Raw genomic sequence first — 27,007 nt, forward strand, 5'->3', positions numbered from 1 at the left:
TCCCCACACACCTCTAACTAAATTTGTGTTTCAGGGAGGACAAGAAGTCATTCCTCAACCTCGTGGGAAAATTGAGATTTTGGTTAGTGTGAATATTCTTGTCTTGGTTTCTCACCATGCGCGCACGCACATACACGCGCGCACACACACACACACACACACACACACACGCCTTAAAATCCTCGACCCCTTCAGACCCAATGAAACAAAATGACTTACCTGTGATATCAGCTGCTTTGATTTATATGTACTATTGATGCTGATCATCAGCAAAACCCAGCAGACCATACTGCTCTTCAGCACCAGGCTTATGAACCACTGCGCAATCTGAACTGCGTCTGTATTAACCCCTCTGTGTTTCTTGCAGAAAGCACCGTATGTGAGGCCTATCTTTGGCGGCTTCAGGCCGGGGATGGCTGTGTACTTCCAGGGAGCGATTCCGCATCAGATCAACAGGTGTGGGCATGGAGGCTGCTGCTGGGAGTGGGGCTGGTGCACTGTTTAGTGGTGGAAGAATGAATGAGGCATTCGTGGAAAAAAATGGCGGGAAGTACTGTGCTGGTGGTGACTCCTTGATTTCACCCAGTCGTGTCTTGTTTTGCGTATGGGGGCTAGACTCCTTTCATTGGTTCATTCTGTGATTGACAGCTCACTGTAGCTCTGCCTACTGTGTAGTTCAGTAAAACACCCTCCCCCATCGCTGGTGCAGTTTTTCCTGTTTAGTGACTCTGTGGTTAGGATTTATCGACATGAGGCTATTGGCGACTGTTGATTTGTTTTTGCTTAAATATTGGAATATGCGTAAACTGCTCAACATAAACGATTTCAGAGCTGAGTGGGACCTCTATTCCAGAACGTAATATGTCCCACAGCCCATATCACCAACCAATATTTTCATTTTTTTAATCTGTCAGATTTCTTGAAATATGGAGAACAAACCTGTGTCTTTAGATGTTCTGTGTAGTAATACACCAAATACTCCCGCAGGTTCTGCCTCAACTTCAACTGTGGGGAGTTGGCATGCTGCGACAAGGCCTTACACTTCAACCCCCGCTTCAGACCCATGGAGGTGGTTGTGTTCAACGACTACCGACGCGGCAGGTGGAGATCAGAAGAAAGGGTCGCTGAGATGCCCTTCACTAAGGGCAAGAGCTTTGAGATGGTCATCACTATCACCACAGTGGGCTACCAGGTCAGGAGGACAGGAAGTGTCTGTGTGTCTGTGTGTCTGTGTCTGTTATATTCAGGCTGGCAATGCCTTCTAACTGTAGGGGAATATAATATTTTCTGAAGTATGGCCTGATAGTGGCCGCTTGAATGCTCGGAGGACAAAGTGACTTCACCAGTAATTTTTGAATTTCAACCTTTCTTGACTCCCTGCCTTTCTCTCTGGGGCCTGCAGGTGAACGTAAACGGTCATCACTTCTACACGTTCAAGCATCGCATGCCTGTGGAGCGTGTGTACTTCCTGGAGATCGCAGGGGAAGTTGCTGTGCAGACTCTCAACATCATCGAGGTGATGAGGAGCTGCTTGTATACTACACTTAAATTTAGGCATCATCTCTTGGGCATCTGGTAGATCATCTTAAACTGCACAAATTTTTATATTTAGGCATTTACGAATTTGCATATCAGACTGCCTTTGACCAAAGGCAATTTTGGTTGACCACTGAGCCCTTTTTTCTACAGAAATATGCATGTTAAATTTTTTTTTTAACATATTTTTTGTCTTTACCCATATATACTGTGAAATGGTTGGGGGGGGGGGGGGTTGCTGGTAGCGCAATTACTATTGTGGACCCCTCTTGTCACATTTACAAGTGCCCAGAATATTTAAAACAAGGTAGAATGTCAGAGACACTTGAAACTTGTGCCCAAAGTGAGGGGTGGAGAGGGGGACAATGGGGGTGGGGAATAATCTTGGTCGACAGAGCATTTTGCCCAAACAGTCGATTAGTTGACCAAAGGAGGTCAGCTCCATGTTGACATGATGTTATTTATATGGTGCATAGTTTTGTTTTACTCCAGTCTCACCTAGCTGTGTTTGTATTTGTTCAGGCAGGAGAAGGAGAGATTGAGGGACCAGGTGTAAGAGAGCTGCAGATTAAGGTGAGTCTGCTGGTCCCTCGCAACACACACGTGTACAGGCACATGAGTACACACACTGCGTGCACACGCACACGCACACCCTCGGTCCCTTCGTGTTTCCCCACACTGACTGTGCTTCTATATCACCACTCCATCTCACAATCTGCATAGCTACAGACCAATGGATTTGTAACCCTGGTCCTTGAGCTGCAAGGTGTGCTGTTTTTTGTTTCTATCTTTTAAATCAACAACCCTTTTAAACCCAATAAATCAGAAGTGAGTAAACTGTAACTGACAGCTAATCGACAGTGATGCCCAGACCCTACAGCTCTCCAGCACCAGGGTTATGCACCACTGCGACAGTCAAATTGCTCTGTATTAATCCCAGTGTTTGTGTTGCACAGAGAATCCCACATGTGGGGTCCATCTTTGGCGGTTTGAGGGTGGGGATGACTCTGCTCTTCCGGGGAACAGTTCACTGTGAGATCAACAGGTGAGGGGGCCCCCTGCTGGCCATGGAGGGTACTGGCAGGAATGGGCCTGAGACACAAGTAGTGAGAGAGAGAACAAGGCTTCATGGAACCAAAATTATGTGCTCATTTTCATTCCCTGATTTCTCCAAGTCATTTTATTATGCTGTGGGAAGCAAAATCTTTTCTTTTTTTGTTGAAACAAGTTTGTGATTGACAGCTCACTCAAACTAGGATGCAATTAATGAAACCTCACTCACGTGAATAAAAGGCCAGGTCTACTGTAGCAGGCAACAGATGCTGTCCTGAGTATTTATTATATTTATTTATTCTTTCTGTAGATCAACAAGATGCATCCATACCATTTAAACCTAATTTAAAATTTTAACAAGTTCAGTCTCCCGTCCAGCAGTCAAAACAGTCCAGCTTTACTCTCTGTCGCCTCCCGCAGGTTCCACATCAACCTGCAGTGTGGGGAGATGAGATGCTCTGACATAGCCATGCACTTCAACCCCCGGTTCGCCGGCGATGGGGTGGTGGTGTTCAACAGCTTCCGGCACGGATGGAAAAATGAGGAGAGGGTCGCTCAGCCCTTCAGTAAGGGAGAGAACTTCGAGCTGCTCTTCATCATCACGTCAGAGGGCTACCAGGTCAGAAGGACTGGAAGTGTTTGTTTTGTGTTTTTGTACATAAATTTGTGTGCTGGTATTTGCACAAGCGCATAGTTTGTCCATATATGCAAAGACTTCTACTGAAGGGGAATATACTCTCCTTGTACTCTGTGATGGCAAGGATATTCAATAGCACATTTAATCACGTTTAAAAAAAAAAAAAAAAAAAAAAAAAAAAAATTCTGCGGGAACATAGAATTTTAGCCTTGATTGACTTTGCCTGTTCCTGCAGGTGAAAGTAAACGGTCAAGACCTGCACTTGTTCAGGCACCGCATGCCGGTGGAACGCGTGAAAGCCCTGGTGATTGCGGGAGACGTCACCATTAACTTCGCCCAAATCATCGGGGTGAGTCACAGCAGTTTGCATTTAAACAAATGGAGACATGATTGGGTGAGGAGGTGCATTAGTTCGTGTTCCCAACTCACTCTGAATTACTTTTTTCCAGGGAGAACCAGGAGGATGCATACCAGAAGTTCCAGTTGGAGGAGAGCTGGTGGTTAGTGTGACTGCTGGCCTCCAACAGTACATACACACACACTCACACACAACCCCACACACACACACACACACACACACACACACGGCTCTCCGGCACCAGCGTTATGAACCACTGTAACAGACAAACTGCTCTGTATTAATCCCAGTGTCTGTGTTGTGCAGAGCATCCCCTGCATCCGGCACGTCCCTGGCGGTTTGAAGGTGGGACTGTCTCTGTACTTCAAGGTTGTGATACCCAATGAGCTCGACAGGTGAGGAGCCCCCAGCAGCCATCGGAGGGTACTGCATGGAATTTCGCAGACAGAAATTCATGGTTGATGAATAAATGAGGCTTCCTAGAACCCAGGATGGGTGAAAGTATTATATGTCAGTGACTCCGAATTTCAGTGATTGACAACTTTCTATACCTTCATCTAATTTGCAAATCATTCAGACTCAATCCTCCATCTGTAGTGCAGCCTCGCCTATTAAGAAGCCCTGTGGTTTGGGTTTGATTGCATTTGAGGATCTTGATGACATTGTTGATTTTTTTTTTACTAGAACATTCACACATACAGTAAGTCACACCTGTATGTGAAATGTCCACAGAATATATATGTCCATATCTCCACTCAATTCTCAATTCTTCAGAAGTAGAGAGAATTGAGGAAGTGATTAAAATTGTGAGTGCTTAGTTTTTTTTTTTTTTTTTAAATCTGGTGATTCTAAGGAATCTAATGTATTTTCCTGGCTCTGTCGCCCTCTGCAGGTTCCACATCAACCTGCAGTGTGGGGAGAAGGAAGGCGGAGACATAGCCATGCACTTCAACCCCCGGTTCGCCGGCAACGGGGTGGTGGTGTTCAACACCTTCCGACAAGGCGGCTGGGAAAATGAGGAGAGGCCCACTGAGATGCCCTTCCTTAAGGGGGAGACCTATGACATAGTCATTGTGATCACCTCAGCGGGCTTCCAGGTCAGAATGATAGGAAATGCTTTCTTTGATTGCGTGCGTGTGAATTTGTGCTTTTTAAAAAAATTACATGCGTGCATTGTACTTGTGTATTCTTTTGTTTGTATTTGCATGTGTGTTTGTTCACATTGAATGTCTCCTCAACGCAAGGGAACACAATCAAATTTATGTACCATGGCACGATATCCTGTTGACGGGTTGAGTGCTTCGAGACAAACTTTTGCAATGAATTTGAGTGACCAGAGCTTTGAATTTCCGTCCTCGGTGTCTTCCTGTCCTCCTTTGTGTCCTGTAGGTGAACGTAAACGGCGTGCACTTCTACACGTTCAAGCACCGCATGCCGGTGCAGAAAGTGGGTTCCCTGGCGGTGGCTGGGGACGTCTCCTTGCTGGCCCTCAACATCATCGGGGTGAGGAGGAGCAGCGTGCATTCCATGCTAAATATTTGCCTGTTTGATTTTTGCCATTTTGCAGATGCTCTAATCAGGTGTATTTCGCACGACGCATTATTACATTTTTGCATTTTTTTATTAATTCATTTTTTAATTATTTATTTGGTTTTCCCCCAGCCCTCCCCTAACTGTGTTTGTGTTTCAGGGAGGACCAGGAGGCTTCCAGGAACATCCAGGAAAGTTGGCGGTAAGTCTGTCTGCTGGCATTTCACCACACAAAAACACACACACAAAATCCTACAAGCATTCACATGCATATTCTCTGTCTCTCTCACACACACGCACACACACACACCAGTAAGCTGCTCACGCCTCTCCATCTTTCTATCTGCATTCCATTGCAATCCTCCAATGCGTCCACAACCGTGGTCCTTGCCAGCTGCAGGGTTCGCTGGTTTTTTGTTTTTGCCTCCGAGCTGTCAACCATTTTACAACCCGGTAAAGCATGTGAGCAGAGTGAACACAGTCATTACATTACATTCATTTGGCAGACGGTTTTATCCAAAGCGACGTACAAAAGTGCATTTTCATGATCGTAGACAACTGCTGAACACGGGTTCAGTAAGGTACAATTACTTATTTTGTACAGTCAAGGCAGTACTGATTGTCAGCAAAACTCTGAATCTCTCCAGCACTCGGCTTATGAACCACTGCAACGGGCAAACTGCTCTGTATTAATCCCAGTGTTTTTGTTGCACAGAACACCCCATATGTGCGACCCATCTTCGTCAGTCTGAGGTCAGGGATGTCCTTGTACGTCCAGGGAACGGTTCCTCAACAGATCACCCGGTGAGCCATAATTCATGGTCAAAAAATTAATGAGGCTTTGTGGTACTTTCATATGCTTTCAATTACTCCCTGATTTCATTCAGTAATTTTAGTTATGCTGTGCGGAGGAAAATCCATTCTTTGGTCAAAACTAGTCAGCGATCGACAGCTCAGTATAGGCCCACCTATTACGCAATTTGTGAAACCTCACTCAAACATATCACTGTGTAAGTGCTGTGGTTGGAGTACATAGCAGGATTCCAGAGTCCCTGGTATGAAATTTAAGTACCTCTTAAATTACCTACTGTAGTTCAGTAAGAGAGGACTGAAGCACTGAGGAGGGTTAATATAGTGGAGTTTCTTACCTGGTTACTCTCAGGGATCTGTAATGACACTGCTTTGCTCTCTGTCGCCCCCTGCAGGTTCCACATCAACTTCAAGTGTGGGAAGTCGCCAGGCTCTGACATAGCCTTACACTTCAACCCCCGGTTCTGTCCCTGTGAGTTGGTGGTGTTCAACAGCCTCGTGCGCCGCCAGTGGAAGAAGGAAGAAAGAGTCCGTGAGATGCCCTTCCAAAAGGGGGAGGACTTTGAGCTGCTCATCAATATCACCTCAGAGGGATACCAGGTCAGAAAGACAGGAACTGTGTTTGTGTTTCCGTATTTACCTGTGTGTGTTATGATTGTACATCTAATGGCTCCTTACTGCAGAGAAATATAATCTCATTCATTTGAACAGAGCATAACATTCAATTGGCCGATTTAAATTATTTGGAGGAAACAAATAACCGAGACATTTTGAACAGCAGCCCTTCTGTCTGGTTCCTGCAGGTGATCGTGAACGGTCAAGTTTTCTACACGTTCATGCACCGCATGCCCGTGGGGCGAGTGACCGCCGTGGAGATTGAAGGGGACGTCTTTGTGCAGACCGTCGACTTCATTGAGGTGAGGGCGGAGCCACGTGCACTCTACGAGTGCATTCTGGATGGTCCTTCCAGGCTTTACTCTTGCAGTGCCGTACGCAGTTCACATGTTAACATTCAAGCATTTGTTTGCATTTTGGCATTTGTATTTTGAGTGTTTTCAGAAGTAATTGTACTGCATTTGCACATTTAAAAAAATAAATAAATAAAAAAAAAAATTGTTTTGTATTCCCTCACTCTCCGTTCAATCTTTTGTTTAGGGAGGACGAGGCGATGGACGTGTTGGAGAGATCATGATTTCAGTGAGTCTGCTGGCCTCTTAAAACAGACACGTGCTCGCATGTGTGCACACACACAAAATTGTCACCAAGATGCTTTACATTGGCCAGACAGAGCTAAAACAAAAAACCAGCCCAGAACTCCCAAATAGCAAGCACATGAGATAAAGCAAACTCCAAGTGGGGAGAAAAACCCTCAAATGGAGGGGAGAAAAAAACTCCCAAAATCTCGGGAGGAACCTGACTATAGAAGGAAAGCCCATCCTCCACAGGCCAGCATGGTGTGAAGTAGTGAAACCTTCAATCACAGCAAATGAAATGGGTTGAGCAGGTTACGGCTGAGGTAATAAGCTAACTGGTGTAGTGGAAGTCCAAATTGTATAGTTCAGTATAGCGTTGTTCAGAGGGGCAGGGTGATGCATCTGGTGCTTCAGGCTGCATCAAGGCATGGATATGAAGCAGGGCAGGAGCAGGGCTGCAGCTGTTCTCAAACTGAGCAGCGAGGGACTGGGCAGGAGCAGACTGTAAACTCATGGCGAGGGAGGCAGGAGCCCCAGGGAAAAAGGAACGGGGAAGATGTGATTAGGCACTAAACAGCTTATCAGCACACTGAGTATATGTGCCAAAAACCTGGAATAAACACTTGGATAGAAGCTCCATCCTGCTACTATACAATCCATAGCCACCAATGTATAACCTATGATGGCTAAGGCAGCCACTACTGAGAGCCCTTCTACTAGAGCCCCAACCACCCACCCACCCCCCGCCGCACCCGCATTTTTGTTTTTGACTTTGTCTTTTTGAAAATCAACGTTTTTAGACACGATAAAACCAAGTGAGGTGGGTTAACTGTCATCAGCTTGAAGTGCTGACTGACGGTGAAGCCCAGCAGACCCCACAGCTCTCCTGCACCAGGGTCATGAACCACTGCAACAGACAAAACCGCTCTGTATTAATCCCAGTGTTTGTGTTCTGCAGAAAATCCCATATGTGGGGCCCATCTCCGGTGGTTTGAGGCCGGGGATGTCACTGTTCTTCCAGGGGACAGTTCTTGATCGGATCAACAGGTGAGAAGCTGCTGCTGGATGTTCTTAGACTGAGAATATGATGTAATGGGGGCGCATGAATTTATGGGAGAAGCCTCTGATTGTGTCATTGCAAAGGCCAGAGTAGCGCACCATTAATATTTCTGTCCCATGTACTGGGAGACTAATGGAACTAATAAAGTATGAAGCAAGAAGTAAGCCGTTTTCCCTGGTGTCTGTTAGTGTCTCCAAATCTATCCAAAATATCTAAATTGTGCATTGCTATAAATCAAAACCTAATCATATTTCACTACTAATCAACTGTTATGACTTTTGAAACTGACTTTTGCATCCTTTTCAAGTGGAAATTACTATAGTTTCATCACTATAAGGGTCTAAGATATTAATGAGCCTAAAAACCTATCCAAAAAATAATAAAATACCCTTTGGCCATTAAAGCATATCAATTTGCCAATTATCACGGTTTAAGATGAAACATTGATATCACATCGAAAAATGATTTTAAAACATTGTTACACGCTGTGTGTGTTTTTCTGTGCTCTGTCGTGTGTAATGAGAGGAGTTACGCCAGTCTCAATAACAAGTGGGATTTTACGCATGGCCGTTGTAAATGCATACCACCGCTTTTTATTTGTCGCTGATTATTTCTCAGACTGAATCTTGAAAGGGACATCTTTGTGTAAAACCAATGGTAAATCTGTATGTTTATTTCACATTTAGCCGCCGATATTGATAGTAGAATTTCGATATTCAGTGAGCAGTGTTTTTTACCGCTGTACTGGCATTCCTTTGGGCAATTGTTGCTTTTATCTTGGTGCTATGACGGAATACAAATTTTTAGTCCTGAAAGTATATTTTATGAATTCCCAGAATAGGTGTCATTGCTCAGTGTGTCATGCTTGGGGGGTGTAGTTGTAGATGAGACTGCAGGGCAGGGGTGTTTGTTAAAGGGACGATCTACGTGACAATGGTGGCACTTAGAAACTTCGTCATTGGCATAGTTGTTCTGTGTATCATCTACAAAGCACAGAACACAGAACTAAGCGACAAGATGAAAAAGTGGTAATGAACATTCTGTATTTGCTGCAGTACAAGAAATTCCTGTTGTCAGCCTGAACCTTCTGTAGTTAAGAAGCATTTAAGGAGGATTGTAAGAGTTGAATGTCTTATCTGGCGAGGCGCTGAAATCTGTGTTAAATCTTCTTTGCTCTCTGTCGCCTCCCGCAGGTTCCACATCAACCTGCAATGTGGGCAGATGAAATGCTCTGACATAGCCTTACACTTCAACCCCCGGTTCAGACACCATGAGATGGTGGTGTTCAACAGCTTCCAGCACGGATGGAAACGAGAGGAGAGGGTCCATACGATGCCCTTCCGCAAGGGGGCGAGCTTTGAGCTGGTCATCGCTGTCACCCCAATCGGCTACCAGGTCAGAAGGACAGTGTGTGCGTGCGTGTGTTTGTGTGCGTGTATGTGCATATGTGGATTTGCATGTGCATACAAGTAATCCCTTCTTACTGTAGGGAAATTTAATCTAATTTACTGTAATAAATTTTAGAGAATTTTGAACATCAGCCTTTTTATTAAAAAAAAAAAAAAAAACAATTCCCTACCTGTTTTCCTCTGTTTCTATAGGTGCTCGTAAATGGTCTTGAGTTCTACTTGTTCAGGCACCGCATTCCCATTGACAAAGTAAGAGCTCTTGAGATTGCTGGCGACGTCACTGTTCAGACCTTCACCATCATCAAGGTGAGGAAGAGCAGCGTGCCTTCTATACCTAAATTTTGCCGTTTGCTTTTAGGCATTTCAATTTTGAGTGGCAAAATTAGATTGTGAGATTTTGCCTTGCTTTTTGTTCCCCACCTTCCCTTAAATTGGTTTGCGTTTCAGGGAGAGGAGGAAATCCCGGCACAACCAGATCTAAAAGAAGTATTGGTAAGTGCAGATACGCTGACCTCTAACTGCACACAACAGCATTCTTTCCTCCCTCCCTCCCTCCCTCCCTCTCTCTCTCTCTCTCTCTCTCTCTCTCTCTCTCTCTGACTACATCGCTGTGTTACTGTACTGCATCTCTCAATCTGCACTGTGTGGCTAAAGGCCATCAAAACCTGGTCCTTGGGAGCTGCAGGGTGTGCTGCTTTTTGCTTTTGTCTTAAAAATCGCGAAATAAAAATTCACCCAGTAAATTAGGTGCGTGTTTGATCAACTGCTTTTATTGATTTGAATTATTAGCCGCTAAACCCTGCAGACCTCACATCTCTCCAGCAACAGGTTAATGAACCACTGCCAATTACTGTATATTAATCCCATGCTTTATGTTCCACAGGACGTCCCCTGTGTGAGGCCCATCACTGGCGGGTTGAGGGGAGGGATGACTGTGCAAGTCAAGGGAACGATTCCCAGTGATAGCAACAGGTGAGGCGCCCCCTTCTGACCATGGCGGGTAATTCAGAATAATGGGCCACAGCACTATTTAATGGTGGAAGAATGAATGAGGCCTTTTGCATCCCTAAGTGGGTGGAGTCATTATTTGCATTCCGTGACTCCTTAAGTTCACCCAATTATTTTGTTCTGTGGACAGTAAAATCCTTTCTCTGGTTGAGACAGGTCAGTGTATTAAAGCGGACTATAGCTCTACTTATGTAACTTGTGAAGGCTCACTACATTTTTAGGATAATGGCAATGATATTAATACATTTTTCAGTGAACATATATAATATGTAGAGCAGGACTCCAGCCCTCATAGGAACAATGTTAAGCTCCCTGTTTTTGGCATTTCATTTGATGCATTCTTATGTCATAGTCACTATTGAGTGAGACTCTATTGATTTATAAAAAAAAAAAATAAAAAAAAATAAAAAAAACTCTCTGTCATGCTGTTTGCTTCTATGTTTCGAGGACGAAACCACACATTCTGTCAATCAACCAGATAACTATCTCTGTCTTCTGAAACAAGTTCTGTATCCCTACCGATGAAACAAAACATTCCAATTTCATTAATCTTCTAAAAAGTTCATTTTGGGCTGCAATGAAGAATAGTACTGTAGCAGCAGTCTGAAGCGGTGGAGAGTCCTGTTACCAACCAGGACCGCCTGTAGAGGACTGAAAGACTGAGGAGGATTGTAATGCCCAATTCACATTATCAACTCGGGACAGAATCGCTTTTTCACCTATTAGTGACAAAGGGACAATGTAACCCATTTTGATGCGATGCCAGTAGCTTACCGATTGCCAATTTAATTTGAATAATTTGTCAAATTTGAAATGTATCCATTTTTTTGATATAAAAGTAGTGAGAAACCTGATTTGGTTACTCGTGCCATATTGGTATCCTATCCCATTATATTTGTTGCCTTATGAGCTAATAAGAATTCAGCAGACATGGTTTAGCTATGCATTATTTTGTTGATATCCAGTGATATCCTCTTGTCCTAGGATTTGTGGTTTGGCAGCAAATCTGTCTTTGTATACCCAAACCAAAAGCAAAATATTATTAACTCTGTGCCATGGATCAGAGGGTGAAGGTGTTGCTTGTCTCTGTAGTCAAACATCTTGTTATCATAAAGAATTGGGTGGGTGTAAGCTTATACAGATTTTTTAAAAAAAATCATTTGCAGTGTCGTCCTTTCTGATCAGTTGCAATGTTGAAAAGTTGGCTACTTATTAGTCTTTCTGAGTGACAAGTGTACAGGTGATTTGTGTACGCTGTGTGTTGCTGTTATCCATAGACTTTGAATGGAATCTTATTGCTTTTTTCTTTTTGCAGTGAGTTGAAAATGTGGTTTGGGCGCTGTGCGTCTTATCTGTTGACTCTGTGGAGTCTGTGTTAAAATCCTCCTTGCCCTCTCTTGCCCCCTGCAGGTTCAGCATCAATCTGGACTGCGGGGAGAAGGAAGGCTGTGACAATGCCTTACACTTCAATCCCCGGTTCGATTCCAATTTGGTGGTGTTCAACACCTTCCGGAACGGCGGCTGGGAAAATGAGGAGAGGCCCACTGAGATGCCCCTCAGTAAGGGACAGGACTTTGAGGTCTTCATCATTGTCACCTCTGGCGGCTACCAGGTCAGAAAGACAATAACTCTGTGTGTGCGCGCCTGCGCCTGCGCGTTTTATTCCCCGCTATGTGTGCGTATGTAGATCTTAAACGGCATCTTGTATGTTCTTGTTAATGTTTTTGTTTTTTTCCCCCACACTTGACTCCATTCATGTTTATGTAATTCAGCATTTGAAAATGTAACACATTTGAATATTTTTGAACGCATGCAATTTTTTGTAGAAGGAACATTCTAAAAAATCATCATTTTCAGCCAATGTTGACAGTCCTAAAGGGAAAATTAGTCAACTGACAGGTTTAAAGTTTTAAAAGAGGAAATAACAGAATTTTCAGGGGATTCTGATTTGTGGTCTTTTTAAACTCCTTGCCTTCCTCTCTGGCTCCTGCAGGTGAAGGTCAACGATCAGATCTTCTACTTGTTCAGGCACCGCATGCCAGTCCGGAGAGTTCAGGCGGTGCGCATTGTTGGGGACGTCTCCCTGCACCTCGTCAACATCTTCGGGGTGAGGATGCAGTGTGCCTTCTGCCGTTCTACGCAAAATTGGGCTCTTATTTACAGGCATTGAGCAGATCTCATTGAGCAGCATCTTCCGAAGCCACTTTTTTTTTTTTTTAATTTAAGCATCATTTTTTAACTTGTATTTAGACGTGTGTATTTGCATTTAAGCTATTTTCTTTACGTTGAGGCATTGATCGATGTGATTGCACTAGGACGTGCATTGTTTTGTGTTCATTCATTGAGTTTGTGTTACAGGGAGAAGGAGGCATTGCGATATGCCCAGGTGTAAGGGAGATTGTTCAGGTGAGTCTGATGGCCTCTCAACTCACACACCACACATGCACGCACAACTCACACACTAACTCACAAATGCACACCACATACACACAGCAAATGCATGCATGCAGTGACAACTCTCTATTATCAATGTATCCAAACACAATATCTACCATTTTATGAAAATAAAAGTCAGTTGTCACAACACGCGCACACACACACACATACATGCACACAGTAAATTTCTCACCGCCATCTGAATTGTATTGCAACTGACCAAATTCACACGCCTGATCCTTGAGCACTGCCATATGCACTGGTCTTTGGGTATGCCTTTAAATTTGTCGAGCCCTTTAGACCCAGTAAACCAGGTGAAGTTAGTTAACCGTGTGATCAGCTGCTTTAAAGGATTAATCTATTAAAATGTGATTGACAGTAACACCCAGCAGACCCTACATCTCTCCAGCACCAGGGTTATGAACCACTGCAACAAACTGCTTTGTATAAATATCAGCATTTCTGTTCTGCAGAATACTCCATACATGCGGCCAATCTCCAGTGGTTTGAAGGTGGGGATGTCTGTGTACATCCAGGGAATTGTTCCCCAAAGGCTTGACAGGTGAGGATATAAAGGGTACTGCAGAGAATTGGAATTGGTGTAAGACTCCATTTAGTGTTGAAGAAATGATTGAGGTTTTATGGAACTTTTTTGCATAAAAAGGATATGACTGCACAGGATTGTAAGAGCTGAGTATCTTATCTAGTGACACTAATAATTTCTTTGCTCTCCATCACCCCCTGTAGGTTCCACATCAACTTTAAGTGTGGGGATATGACATGCTCTGACATAGCCTTCCACTTCAACCCCCGGTTCTGTCCTGGTGAGGTGGTGGTGTGCAACAACTTCCGTCAGGGATGGAAACAGGAGGAGAGGGTCCGTAAGATGCCCTTCACTAAGGGAGAGGGCTTTGAGATGGTCATCCAGATCACCTCACAGGGCTACCAGGTCAGAAGCTCAGGAAGCGTGTTTGTGTGTTTTTGTACCTCGTGTGTATGTCTGTGCTTTTGTATTTTCATTTATGCCTCTTGTGTGCGTAAATCACCGTCTCCTCATCGAAGATGAGTTATAATCTCAGTTACTGGACGTGGGGCATGAGACTCAATGGACAGATTGCATACTTTACCAGGAAGAAATAATTTCAACAGAAATTTTGAAAAGGAGCCCTTTTTGAGTCTCGACCGTCTCTGTTTCTCGCAGGTGAACGTGAACGGTAGCTTGTACTACACTTTCAAGCACCGCATGCCGGTAGATCGCGTGACCGTTCTGGAGATTGGAGGGAAGGTGTTTGTGCAGACCGTCAACATCATCGGGGTAAGGAGGAGCCGTGAATCCTGCACTTTTAAATGGCATTTAAGTTATTGCGCTTGCATTTAGGCATTTCTAGTCCAGATTGCATTGGGATACGCGTTGTTTTGTGTCCCCCTCGCCCTCCCTTAACTGAGTTTGTGTTTCAGGGTGTACAGCGGGGTGTGCGGGATCTGGGTTTGGAAGAGCTGGTGGTTAATGTGAGTGTTGACCTCTCGCTCGACAGACACACACACAGACACACACACACACACAAGCATACCCCATCTTTCATGCATTCTGTTAGAATAGATCAATGGATTTGCAACTCCTTTTGAGCTGTAAGCAGACCTGGGTCAATTACATCAATATCTAGTTATTTTTATTTGAAATGCTACTGAATATCTTCAAATAAAATAATACTTCTATTTGGGGAAAAACTCCAAATACTATGTGGAAAAGATCAAATGCATTGTATTTGAGTATCTAAACTACATTCCAATACTTTTTCAAATAGTTTTTTAAAATCTCAAATACAATTTTCACAGTGCAAAAATGTAATATGATGATTACTGTTGTAAAATGGAACTCATTAACCTGAAACCTCTTGTCTTGAAGTGTATTTGTGTACCAAATTATACACCATTGGGGGGGGGGGGGGGGGGGGGGGGGGGTAAGGTTTTGTAGTTCTGCTGGTATTTTAAGGAACCTTCAAAGAATTTCTGTGAAAAATAAATCACCAGATTCAGGATGTACAAAAGTTATGTAGATTAAGAAACAAAGTGTACAGGAGGGCGCACATGAAGTGAAACAGAACATTTTTGTCTAAGTGGACTCACTTGTTTAAGTGTACTTTAAAATGTTTTTCTTTAAGAACTGACATTTATTTGAAGTAAATTTCTATATATTAAATACACTATTTCAAAACAATTTGACACACATACTTTGTGAATACTGTATTTAACAGTTTTTAAAATACATGCAATATGGATTTGACCCAGTTCTTGGTTCTAGTTGTGCTGGTTTTTCACCCCATTAGACACAAACCAAGTGAGGTGATTTAACTGATCGTATGCATTATTTGATTGATCTGTTGATTTCTGATTAACAGTGAAACCCAGCAGACCATAAATATCTCCATCACCAGGGTTATGAACCACTGCAACAGACAACTGCACTGTATTAATCCCAATGTTTGTGTTCCATAGAGCATCCCGTTCGTGGGGCCCATCACCAGGGGTTTGAAGGTGGGCACGGCTCTGTTCTTCCAAGGAACGGTTCACCGTAATATCAAAAGGTGAGGAGCCTGCCGACCATGTTGGGCACCGACGGGTTTGGGGCTGAGTCACTATTTAGTGGACAAGGATAAATGAGGCTTCATGGAATGAAAAATGGCACTGCTTTATTTTCTGTTACATGTTCTCAGTGTCTCCCCAATTCCACTAAATAATTTTTTTGTTTTTGCGAATCATTTGGTGTTTGCAAATGTTTTGATCAGCCAACTCTTTCGAACTGAGTAAATCTCTTGTAAACTCCCTGTCTGAGCCAATGGGACTTCTCTGTGGCTCTTTGGAGGATTCATGGCCCCATTAGACAACTTGCCATGGTTCATACAATGAGTGCAGTTCCCCTGTGAGTTTTATACCTTCTCAGGCCCTCATCTTCTTTGAGTGGCAACATTGTCAGGGAGGGGGCTCTTATTGTCATTCTTCGGGGGAAAAAGTTTGAACACATCTCTTGCACACCGAATGGGGCCGTCTTTACAGTTTTGTTGAGGAAATTAAGTGTCTCACTGTGTAAGGGCTGTGGTTGGACTGTAGCAGGCCTCTTGCTGCTCTTGGCCCAAAGTTACATGCCCCTTATGAGAGCAAACAGTTACATTGCCCATCCATAGCGGCACATATCACAATGATAATTATTGAATGCAATAATAGCCACAGTGTAGTGTACTACCTTTCTTTTCGTCTTTTTCTCGTTAATTATGCCTGATGTGATGGTAAACAACCACACTTCAGCTTTGACATAATTGCGTGTAAGGTAAAATGGCTGTTTGCAGAAGTAATATGAAAAAAGATACCAGTAGCCGTCAACCCAACTCCCCTACATTTGTTTATTGTTAGAGAGTCAACAAACTAAGTAGATATTCGCTGAGTTATTGTGATAATTGTTTTATCCTCAAACTGCAAGCTCTCGCAGTTGCAGGTGAACGTAAACGGTCCATGATTTTCAACATTTTGCATCTGTGATGGGTTGAAACTGCTAGGAAAGATGAAGCTTGTCCACAATGTGCCGTCGGGGATTGGCGGATTTTCACATTTAATGAAGGAAATTTGTTAAACCAGCTCTGTAGATTGCCGTTTTGCGTGAGTCAGAGGGTGACACCACATTCTCCTCATCAACCCACAGGTTCCACATCAACTTGCGGTGTGGGCAGTTGAGATGCTCTGACATTGCCTTACACTTCAACCCCCGGTTCGGAGCTAGCGACGTGGTGGTGTTCAACAATTTCCGCCATGGATGGAAGAACGAGGAGAGGGTCGCTAAGATGCCCTTCACCAAGGGCGAGAGCTTTGAGACGATCATCGCTGTCACCTCAGAGGGCTTCCAGGTCAGGAGCATAGGGTCTGCGTTTGTGCGTGCTTGTGTGTGTGCGTGCACGTGTGTGTGTATTTTGTAGCTGAACTTTGAGCTGGTCGTTATCAACTCTTTAGCTTACCAGGCCAGATGGACGGAATGTGTTCGTGTGCATGCACTGTGTGAGTGTGTGTGTGTGTGTGTGTGTGTTTGTTTTTGTATGCAAATATTTTATGTGCATATATGCAACGCTTTCTTTCTGCGGAGGAAAATGTCATGTGCGGCAGTCGGGCTCAATATTAATTTTAACGATTGATGATGATGATGATGATAAATATAATATCAATCGAAATTTAGAATTTCAGCCTCTCTTACACTCCCCTGCCTTCCTCTCCGGCTCCTGCAGGTGATCGTAAATGGCGTCCTCTTCTACCTGTTCAAGCACCGCATCCCGGTGGAGCGAGTGAGAGCCCTGGAGATCGGCGGGGGCGTGTCCATTCAGGCCGTCCGCATCGTCCGCACGGTTTGTGTGAACCGCTCGGGCCTCCCGCCACAAACACACGTTCTTTCTTTCGTCAGGGAGGGGGTGGGCTGGGCTGGGTCACCAGTTATTGTTGGATATCGTGGGCGGTTGCTTTTGGCAGGACTTTTTGCTCCAGTGTGAAACTACTGTACAGTAGAGTTCTACGTAGCCCCCCTGGGGGTCAGGGGAGAAAATTTTGGTAAATCCTTCCCTCGGATCAATTCATCCATGCTCTCCCATTACTAATTTGTCTTCAAATTTATATTCCATGCCCGCTAATTACTTGATTTGTTCCCAGAGGTTTATTATCCATGCTCTCAGATCAATAATCGGTGCTCTGAAATGACTGGTTTGTTGCTGTAATGATTCATCCTTTGCCTCTGAGCTTGCTGGATTTTGTGAGGGTGCTGTGGTGTGTAACCAAACTCTACTGCTCTCCAGGTCCAAACTGCTTGGTTTGAATCCCTCTGTTTTCTCCCCCCCCCCCCCCCCCCCCCCCCACAGAACACACCATACATACGCCCCATCTCTGGCGGTTTGAAGCCAGGAATGTCTATAACCTTACAGGGAACTGTCCCGCATCAGGCCGACAGGTGAGGAGCCCCATCTGGCCATGGAGGGTACTGGAGGGAACGGGCCTGAGATGCCATTTGGTGCTTGAAGAATGAATGAGTCTTTGTAGAAGCAAAATTAGTCGGAGCTATTACATGCACTGAGCGATTGGACATTTTTCCCCAAATATGGGCAATTTTCAGTTCCTGGTAATTTTGCACAGTGTCCCAGGGAATCACAAGGTTGTTTGTTCTCTAATGAGAATAGTTAGAGATTAAAATGTGATCTATACTGATATATACTCTGAACAAAAAAAACGTATATAGTAAACAATTAAAAAGCTATTTTAAAATAAAGTTTGAGATGTCAGAACACAGCTCTATCCATGCCTGCACAGTGGAGGGTCTCGCTTGATTAAGCTTTGCCGTAGTGTATTCCAGGTTCACAATTCTTTGAAGAGTGCAGGTCTAATATGTACGCATACACACATCTGGTGAAATCCACAGCTGCAAAATAGGGTTTTTTTATTTTTTTTTATTTTATTTTATAAATCATCCTTCGTTGCAGGCGCAGACATCGGTTAGGGGTAAACCCAGTCTTAAAGATTTATTAACACAATTCCAAAAGAGATCAAAATTTCTGACTGGGTTTTTATTTCAATGAAAAACAATAGGCCTATCAGAAGTCTAATATATACATATATATATATATATATATATATTTTTTTGTTAAGGTCTGCTTGGCATAGCTTATTTCAACAATAAAACTGTAACCAGCCTGATAATAAATAGAACATTTTTGCAACAGATCGGTTCTGTACTGTAATAGACCACAGAGAGCTCCTCCTCTGTTCCCAACCTCAGCCTTGAGGGGATTGAAGGAGTGTTGTGAGACTTGAGTATCTTTTCCGGTGACTCAAAGTAATCTTTCTGCAGGTTCAGCGTCAACCTGCTGTTTGGGGACGCTGACGGCCCTGACAATGCCTTCCACTTCAACCCCCGATTCAAGCCCTCCGAGGTGGTGGTGTTCAACTCCGCCCGCAGCGGCAGCTGGGAAGAGGAGGAGAGGGTGTATCGGATGCCCTTCACTAAGGGGGGCAGCTTTGAGATAGTCATCACTGTCACCCTTGAGGGATACCAGGTCAGAGGGAGAGGAAGTGTGTGTGCGTGCGTGCATGCATTCAGTTGTGTTCGTGTGCACTGTGCATGTGTCTGTTTTTATTTGTATATGTGTGTGTATTGTGTGCATACTAGTGTCTCCCCCAGAAATTGTTTTCGAGTTGGTGTTTTGTCCTGTGTTAGCAATATTAAGTTACTGCTTACATTAAAATTGAAACGTTTCTCCCCTTAGTTTACTCAAAATGATTCTAACCGCACATGTATGCTATAGGGATCACATGCACTGCTTCGCAGTAATTAGGCCAGTGATTGGTAACAAAAGAGGGCAAGTCGTCGTTGCGTCGTAAATTTAATTGTAAGCCTTTTTAGTCTTTAACAGAATGCTGCAAGTGTCTATTTATGCATTTTAATTTGTTTCCTCCTCAGTGGGAGGAGGAAACAAATTGGGGGTGGGGGTGGGGGGGGGGCATACACGTGATGTGTCTTTACTGCAGAGGAGAAAAATCACATTTTATGGATCAGGGCATTGTATTCCAATGACAGACTGCACGCTCGGCAGGATAAAAGAGCACTTTTTGAATAGCAGCCTTTCTGACTCCCTGTTGCCCTCTCCGATTCCTGCAGGTGGAAGTAAACGGTCAGCCCTTCTACTTGTTCAAGCACCGCATACCCGTGGAACAAGTGAAATCCCTGGAAATTCATCAGGACGTCTCCATACATGATATCAACATCTTTGAGGTGAGCAGAAGCAACGTGCATCGTACAGTTAAATTTAGCAGTTAACTTTTTTCCATTTTGCTGATTCTTTTATCCGCAGCACTCTTTTACACTTAAGCATTTGCGTTTTGGCATTGTTAGACATGATTGGATAATCATGTCTAAAAAAAACCCCTTTTTTTTTGTTTTTGTTTTTGTGTTTCAGGGAGAACCTGGTGCCATTGGGCCAGTTCCAAGTGGGCTAGAAGAGATGGTGAGTGAGTGATAAGCTGCTTTAGTTGATTGATGCCAGCAGATCCTACAGCTCTCCAGCAACAGTGTTAGGAACCAGTGCGACAGACTAACTGCTCTGTATTAATCCCAGTGTTTGTGTTGTGCAGAAAATACCATATGTGCGGTCTTTCCCTAATGGATTGAAGTGGGTGACGGGTCTTGTCTTCCTGGGAAGAGTTCCCAGTAACATTTCGAGGTGAGTCCACTGTTGGCCGTAGAGAATACGGCAGAAGATGTGCTAAGACATAATTTGTGGTGGAAGAATGAATAATGTTTCATGGAATTAAAAATGAGCGGAACTGTTTTATGATCTCAGTGACTCCTTAATTTCAACTAATCATGTTGTTTTTCCATAGGGAGCAAAATTCTGTGAATCTGTAATCGAACTTTGTCTCTGACTACCATCAGGTTCAGCTTCAACTTGATGTGTGGGGACACAAAAGACATAGCGTTACACTTCAACCCCCGGTTCGATCCCGATGTGGTGGTGTTCAACACCTTCCGGGGCGGCAGCTGGGAGAATGAGGAGAGGCCCACTGAGATGCCCCTCCGTAAGGGGGAGGACTTTGAGATCTTCATCCTTATAAAATCGCAAGGCTACCAGGTCAGAAGTGTGTGCATGCACACATTTGTACATCTTTTTGTATGTCTGTGTACTGTGTGCATGCATGTAATGTCTCTTTACTGCAGGGGAAAATCTCATTTACTGGATTTGGGTGTTCTATTCCATTGACAGATTGAAGAACAGTCATGTTTGATTGATATGTGACCTCTGGTTTGTGCAGGTGATCGTAAACGGTCAAAAGTTCTATGTGTTCAATCACCGCATCCCACTGGAGCAAGTGACCAGCCTGGAGATCAGAGAGGAGGTGACCCTGTACAGCGTCGAAGTTATAGAGGTGAGGAGGAGCCGCGTGCGTTCCGAATTTTAGTTCAGCTGTGTACTTTTCGACATTTGCCCATAAAAGCATTTGTATTTGTATTTGCATTTAGGCATCGCTTGACGTGATTGTATGAGCATGTGACTTGTATGTTCCCCGGCCCACGCCTAACTGTGTTTGTGTTTCAGGAAGAAGTGCCATTCTGTCCAGATGTGCCAACTGTATGTCCTGAGCCAGCTGTGGGTGAGCCGCTTGTTGGTGTAAGTTTTCTGGCCTCTCACACACACACACACACACACACACACACACATGCACACAAACATGTATTCACCCGCACATATCACAGTCCCTCTGTGTTTTCCACACTGACTGCTACTACATTACCTACATGCCTCCATCTGCATTCTATTGCAATAGACCAGCAGATTTGCAGCTGTGGTCCTTGTGAGTCACAAGGTTGCTGCATTCTGTTTTTGTCTTGAAATTGTCTCTGAAATTAACTCTGGAAGATATACTTGAAGATGGCCTCAGTGTGGACTTCACTCCGTCCCATTTGATAGCCGTACTTGGGGACTACAACACTTAAAATTCCATCTTCTTATTAGCCAGTTGCTTTATTTTGGCCATGACTGCTGCTAAAAAAGTGCATCACTTCTGAATGGAAAGATGGGAACCGCCCTGGTGTGGAAGGATGATGTAAATTCAGGTATAACACTAGAGATGATGACATGACTTGAGAGGCAACCTCACAGCTCTCTGCCAAAGCATGGTAGTCTTGGTTAAATGATACGGAGAAAGCAAGTGGTGATATGGAAGGGAAGGGTAAAGGGTTAGGGATAAGAAATGTAATGGACCAAAATACTTGTACTTACCGCAATGCAAATCAAATTACATTTGCATTTGTAATTGTCTGTGTCATACATGTATTCTCCTGCCCCCTCATGCCCCCAACTGTATGTGTGTCTCTTGGCCAACTTAAGGTAGTTCTGGGCACTTAGAGTGGGGAAAAATACCTCAATTACAATAAAAATGTAATTGTCAAACCCAATAAACCAATTCAGGAGAGTTAGCTTTATATATAACTGCTTTCATTTATTGATGTGCTGATTGACAGTGAAACCCAGCAGACCCTGTACTCTCTTCAGCCACCAGGGTTACGAACGGCAGACAAACTGCTCTGTGCTCATCCCGGTGTTTGTGCTTTGCAGAACCTCCCGTATCTGCGGCCCGTCTCTGGCAGTCTGAAGCCGGGGATGTCTGTGTACTTCCAGGGAACCCTTCCCCAGAAGATCAGAAGGTTAGCTGCTGGCCTACAGAATGATGAATGAGTCTGTGTGAAATCAAAAAGTGGGCGGAACTGTTAAATGCTCAGAGTAACTCCCTGATTTTCACCCAGTCATTTTGTTGTGATGTGGGGAGCAAAATTGTTTCATTGGTTGAAATAAGCTGGTGACTGACGGCTCACTGTAGCTCTCGATCTTTCAGTTTTTGAAGCTTTGCTTTCCAGTTGCTAGCGCAGTGTTGCATGCTTAGTGACGCTGAGGGTAGGGAGCAAAAAAGCAGAACCTCCTAGGGCCTGAGTTGAACACTGCTGAAGTGATGCTTGATGTTTAATTAATGTCATACTCTGACTTCAAGATGTGAGAAAGTGAAGCTGGAATCAGTCTATATAGGTAACCTCTTGCTGTGATTCTATTTGTTCGTATGTTTTTGAAGTTGGAACCCCATCAATTTGATGCTCGTTTCTATATTCTTTACAATTCAAGTTTTGTCACCCTGCTGATGACTCCAGAACATTCCAATATCTTCGATCTTCTGAATCTCTGTTAAGGGGATGTGATGACATAATCCTGTGGCTGCGGGCATTCTGTACCGTAACAAAGCACCCAAAACTCCTGTTAATAAGCAGAGAGGGACTGAAGGACTGAGGAGGATGAACTGGTGACTCGAATCTGTAAAATCAAAAATAATAAACGTCCTCGCTCTGCCCCCTGCAGCTTCCATATCAACTTCCGGTGTGGGGACCTGAAAACCGGAGACGTAGCCTTCCACTTCAGACCCTGGTTCTGTCCCTGTGAGGTGGTGGTGATGAACACCATGCAGAACGGAGGCTGGCAGACGGAGGAGAGGGTCACCAAGATGCTCTTCAGCAAGGGGGCGGGCTTCGAGATGATCATCCTCATCACATCAGAGGGCTATCAGGTCAGACCCGCAGGAGGCTGTGCATCTGCCTCTCTGTATGCGCGTTTGTATTTGTGTCTTGTGTGTGCTTGCGTCATTCCTCCTTACTGCGGATTAATAAAATCATTTTTAACGGAGTAAGGCACTATATTCAGTTGGCACATAATTTGGAGTATAAAGTCATTTTAATGCTTTTTGTAGAGCCGCCTTTTTAACTTTAACTTTGTGTTTATTCCCCTCTCTGGCTCAATGCAGGTGACCATAAACGATTCCAACTTCCACCTGTTCAACCACCGCATACCTGTGGAGCAAGTGACTGCCATCGAGATCGGCGGGGACGTCTCTGTGCAGACTGTCGATATCATCGAGGTGAGGAGGAGCAGCGTGCCTTCTGCCATTCAATTTTGATGTTCTTTTTTACGTATTTAGCTGATCCTTTTTTAAGAGTTCCCCACAGCACTCCTTAATTTTTTAATTTTAATATTAAAACATTTGTACTTGCATTTAGGAAGTTGTGTTTTGGAAATGAATTGTTCTCTGTTCTCACCCCCCCCCCCCCCCCCCCACACACACACACACACACCACTAATTGAGTTTGTGCTTCAGGGTATACCGATTGGTGTCCCGATTTGTCCAGGAGGGCTAATAGACACGGTGAGTGATGTGGGTCGGCTGGCCAACAGACACACACACACACACACACACACTCTCTCACCCTCAATCCCACGGTTTTTACACACACACACACACTCACCCACGGTTTTTTACACGCACACACCACTAATTGAGTTTGTGCTTCAGGATATACCGACTGGTGTCCCGATTTGTCCAGGAGGGCTAATAGACACGGTGAGTGATGTGGGTCGGCTGGCCAACAGACACACACACACACACACACACACACACACACACCTCAGTCCCCCTATGGTTCTAGTTTTCAAATGCTCTGTGCTACTACATTACCCACGTCCCTCGTCTCTCCATCTGCATTCTGTTGCAATAAACAGAACCGCAATCCTGGTCCTTGTGAGCCTGGACCCTGTGAGGGTGCTGGTTATAATTTCGACTACACATTTTAATTCATTGCGAAAAAAGTATAAGAATATCGCATTTTGAATGACGTGTGAATGGCAATGACCTGTAAATTGTGATCCGTGTTGGATGGGTCACATTGGAAGACAGGAAGACAGCAGATTCCTATTAGATTTATTTCCACACATGTGGCCCAAAACGGATCTTAAAATATCCAATTCCAAGTGTTGCCCCCCCCCCCATGGTTTCTGTTAAGTATTTTTTTTGTCATTTTCATCTTCGTAAAACATTTTATTTATTTATTTTTTTAAACAGTCAACAAACATTTTCATAATTTTTGTTTGACCTAATTAAGACTGTTACTGGGTCTTACCAACCAAACATTTTTACATTAAACATTTGTACTTGCATTCAAGCAGTTGTATTTGGTTTAGGAAGTGTATCATTTTGGGTTACCTTACTGAGCTTGTCTTGCAGGATGATGAAACAGATGAGGAAGTACTCCCTGAGAAAGAGGTGGTCATTTGTGTGAGTATGCTGGCCAGTGACTATACACAGGCATGGAGACACACACACACACACACACACACTCTTTATTTGCATTCTGTTGAAATAGACCAACATCTTTGCAACCCTGGTCCTCGTGAGCTTCTGAGTGTGCTGGTTTTAGTTTTTTCCCAAGTGGGGGAAAAAAAAAACAGGCTTTGTTTTTGAAGCTCATTTCCTGGTCTTGCTGAGACATATTGCTCATTAGCACCTGTGTGCTTGGCTCCAGTATAGGTCTTTTAGCCACTTGTTACAAAGTCAGCGGTACCGATGCAGTCAAAGTCCGTTTTTTTGTCCACAGGAACACGTAGTGGCAGTAGGGTTTTTTTTTTTTTTTTTTTGTGTAAGGCTTCCCCATGAGCTGACAGTAAGTTTGGACAATATTTTGTGGATGAATTGGGGACAGTTTCCGTAACTGCGCGTCACTCAGGCGGTGGTGTCTCGCACCCTTCGTGACCATACAAGGGTTTCCCCATTTTCCCTTCTGCAGTCTCTGGCTCCAACGTGGCCGCATGAAAACTGCACTTCCACGGTTTCAAAAGGCTTCTGACTCGCTCGTGGAAAGTTAATGGATGACATCGCTGTACTCTGTTTGTCGATATTTTTTCTACAGTCTGTTTTTTTGCCTTAAAGACATCAACCCATTTAGACCCAATAAATCAGGTGAGGTGAGCTTCCTGTGTAATCTGTGCTTTGATGTGGTAAACCCTGATTGGCAGCAATGTCCAGCAGACTCTACAGCTCTCCAGCACCAGGGTTATGAACCACTGCAACAGACAAACTTCTTTGTATTAATCCCAGTGTTTATGTTATGCAGAAAATCCCACAAGTGCGGTCCTTCCCCAGTGGTTTGACCCTGGGGATGATTCTGGTCATCGAGGGAATTGCTCCCATTGATGTCCCCGGGTGAGGAGCCCCTGCTGGAAGAATTAATGAGGCTTCCATAAGAAAATTAGCATGTGAACAGCTGGTCTTAAAGTTCGGGGCTTTGTGACAGGAAAGAATATGGGTCTGTGCAGGTTTATTAAACAGTAATTCACATAAACTGAATGGAGCTCCGCTCAAATTCGCTGTACAGTGGGATTGTTCATTTGTCTCATTAGCATTCACTGTTTGATCCAATGGGAGGGTATACCTTTAGGGGATCCGGAGTGGTTCATTGGAAAAACCATGACAACACAAAGGGCAACATGGTTTGACCAAGTTTAGTTTGTGTAAACTTTAAACTTGCCCACCCATCTGACGTTTTTCTTTGAGGAACAGCATTGTGTATTCAGGCACATGAAGATGTAAGGGTGGTGGTCTCTGTCATTCTGGAAGGCAAGAGTACAGCACTTAGTCATACTCTTGCGGTATGACTAAGTGCTGCCGTCCTAATATAGCAGGTGTCCAGCACCCCTGGAGCCGAAATTAAGCACCTCATTATGTGATTATGTGAAATATTATTGCACTGAAGTTTATTGCAAAACACTGAGGTTAGAATTAGTTGGTAAACGGACTCTTGCTATGATATTATTATTATTCACTTGTATGTTTGAGAGGATGACACCACACATTTTGTAGACCAACTGGATACTCATCTCTGCATTTTTAAAATTACAAGTCTCCCTATCAATGAATCCAAAGCATTCGACTCATCTTCTAAAATTTATTTGCGGTTTGTGATGTACATTGCTGTGTTTTTTGTAAGAGTTTTATAAACTATTATTAAACCTTCTGCATTTAAAAAGCCAATGTGATTGACTGAGATTGTAGATTGTAAATGTTGAGCGTCTTATTTGGCCACTTGGCGCGTTAAGTGATCTGTGGTAACCTTGTTCTTGGGCTGTCCGCCACAGGTTCGCCATTAACTTCAAAGGCGAGGAGCCGGGTGACATAGCCTTGCACATAAACATCCGCTTCGAGCCCTCACCGGGGGTGGTGGTGTTCAACACCTTCCGCGGCGGCAACTGGGAACAGGAGGAGAAGCCCGACGGGATGCCCTTCCGTCAAGGGGAGAAATTTCTTCTGGTCATCAGCATAACCGCAGAGGGCTTCCAGGTCAGAAGGACAAGAAGTGTGTCTGCTGTGTGTGTGTGTGTGTGTGTGTGTGCAGAGAGACACACGGACATTCACCTCTACTTTTTTTGTGTGTGCATTGAATAATGTGTGTGTCTGTATTTCCATGTGTGTGTGTATTGGATGAGTGCATGTCACTCCTCTTTATTGCAGAGGAATATAATCTTAACTGGAATAGATCCTCAATTGACTGAACTGAATGCTCTGTAGGAAACGTAATGGTAACAGAAACAC

General features: G+C 44.0%; 1 protein-coding gene across 5 annotated transcripts in view; it reads left to right on the forward strand.

The window, feature by feature from the left end:
* The window catches only part of LOC118208806, a 54,114-nt gene that overhangs the window by 15,399 nt on the left and 11,708 nt on the right, over positions 1 to 27,007 (forward strand). For 4 of the 5 annotated variants that reach the window (XM_035383699.1, XM_035383698.1, XM_035383696.1 and 1 more), the window contains 48 exons: positions 35 to 82; positions 368 to 456; positions 988 to 1,192; positions 1,403 to 1,516; positions 2,059 to 2,109; positions 2,493 to 2,581; positions 3,010 to 3,208; positions 3,462 to 3,575; positions 3,676 to 3,726; positions 3,891 to 3,979; positions 4,477 to 4,681; positions 4,974 to 5,087; positions 5,275 to 5,316; positions 5,830 to 5,918; positions 6,320 to 6,524; positions 6,728 to 6,841; positions 7,080 to 7,121; positions 8,076 to 8,164; positions 9,371 to 9,572; positions 9,779 to 9,892; positions 10,034 to 10,078; positions 10,470 to 10,558; positions 12,005 to 12,206; positions 12,588 to 12,701; positions 12,953 to 13,000; positions 13,504 to 13,592; positions 13,778 to 13,979; positions 14,232 to 14,345; positions 14,489 to 14,539; positions 15,527 to 15,615; positions 16,725 to 16,926; positions 17,299 to 17,415; positions 17,920 to 18,008; positions 18,903 to 19,107; positions 19,710 to 19,823; positions 20,008 to 20,055; positions 20,183 to 20,271; positions 20,484 to 20,679; positions 20,861 to 20,974; positions 21,145 to 21,216; positions 22,165 to 22,253; positions 22,954 to 23,158; positions 23,393 to 23,506; positions 23,744 to 23,791; positions 23,939 to 23,986; positions 24,647 to 24,697; positions 25,533 to 25,621; positions 26,554 to 26,755. In XM_035383699.1, coding sequence (XP_035239590.1) covers positions 35 to 82; positions 368 to 456; positions 988 to 1,192; positions 1,403 to 1,516; positions 2,059 to 2,109; positions 2,493 to 2,581; positions 3,010 to 3,208; positions 3,462 to 3,575; positions 3,676 to 3,726; positions 3,891 to 3,979; positions 4,477 to 4,681; positions 4,974 to 5,087; positions 5,275 to 5,316; positions 5,830 to 5,918; positions 6,320 to 6,524; positions 6,728 to 6,841; positions 7,080 to 7,121; positions 8,076 to 8,164; positions 9,371 to 9,572; positions 9,779 to 9,892; positions 10,034 to 10,078; positions 10,470 to 10,558; positions 12,005 to 12,206; positions 12,588 to 12,701; positions 12,953 to 13,000; positions 13,504 to 13,592; positions 13,778 to 13,979; positions 14,232 to 14,345; positions 14,489 to 14,539; positions 15,527 to 15,615; positions 16,725 to 16,926; positions 17,299 to 17,415; positions 17,920 to 18,008; positions 18,903 to 19,107; positions 19,710 to 19,823; positions 20,008 to 20,055; positions 20,183 to 20,271; positions 20,484 to 20,679; positions 20,861 to 20,974; positions 21,145 to 21,216; positions 22,165 to 22,253; positions 22,954 to 23,158; positions 23,393 to 23,506; positions 23,744 to 23,791; positions 23,939 to 23,986; positions 24,647 to 24,697; positions 25,533 to 25,621; positions 26,554 to 26,755 — 5,400 coding nt within the window. The remainder of the gene's footprint in view (positions 1 to 34; positions 83 to 367; positions 457 to 987; positions 1,193 to 1,402; positions 1,517 to 2,058; positions 2,110 to 2,492; positions 2,582 to 3,009; positions 3,209 to 3,461; positions 3,576 to 3,675; positions 3,727 to 3,890; positions 3,980 to 4,476; positions 4,682 to 4,973; positions 5,088 to 5,274; positions 5,317 to 5,829; positions 5,919 to 6,319; positions 6,525 to 6,727; positions 6,842 to 7,079; positions 7,122 to 8,075; positions 8,165 to 9,370; positions 9,573 to 9,778; positions 9,893 to 10,033; positions 10,079 to 10,469; positions 10,559 to 12,004; positions 12,207 to 12,587; positions 12,702 to 12,952; positions 13,001 to 13,503; positions 13,593 to 13,777; positions 13,980 to 14,231; positions 14,346 to 14,488; positions 14,540 to 15,526; positions 15,616 to 16,724; positions 16,927 to 17,298; positions 17,416 to 17,919; positions 18,009 to 18,902; positions 19,108 to 19,709; positions 19,824 to 20,007; positions 20,056 to 20,182; positions 20,272 to 20,483; positions 20,680 to 20,860; positions 20,975 to 21,144; positions 21,217 to 22,164; positions 22,254 to 22,953; positions 23,159 to 23,392; positions 23,507 to 23,743; positions 23,792 to 23,938; positions 23,987 to 24,646; positions 24,698 to 25,532; positions 25,622 to 26,553; positions 26,756 to 27,007) is intronic. The other variant, XM_035383697.1, reaches the window with a different exon arrangement.

Source organism: Anguilla anguilla, chromosome 12 (assembly GCF_013347855.1).
Source record: "Anguilla anguilla isolate fAngAng1 chromosome 12, fAngAng1.pri, whole genome shotgun sequence".
Classification (NCBI taxonomy): domain Eukaryota; kingdom Metazoa; phylum Chordata; class Actinopteri; order Anguilliformes; family Anguillidae; genus Anguilla; species Anguilla anguilla.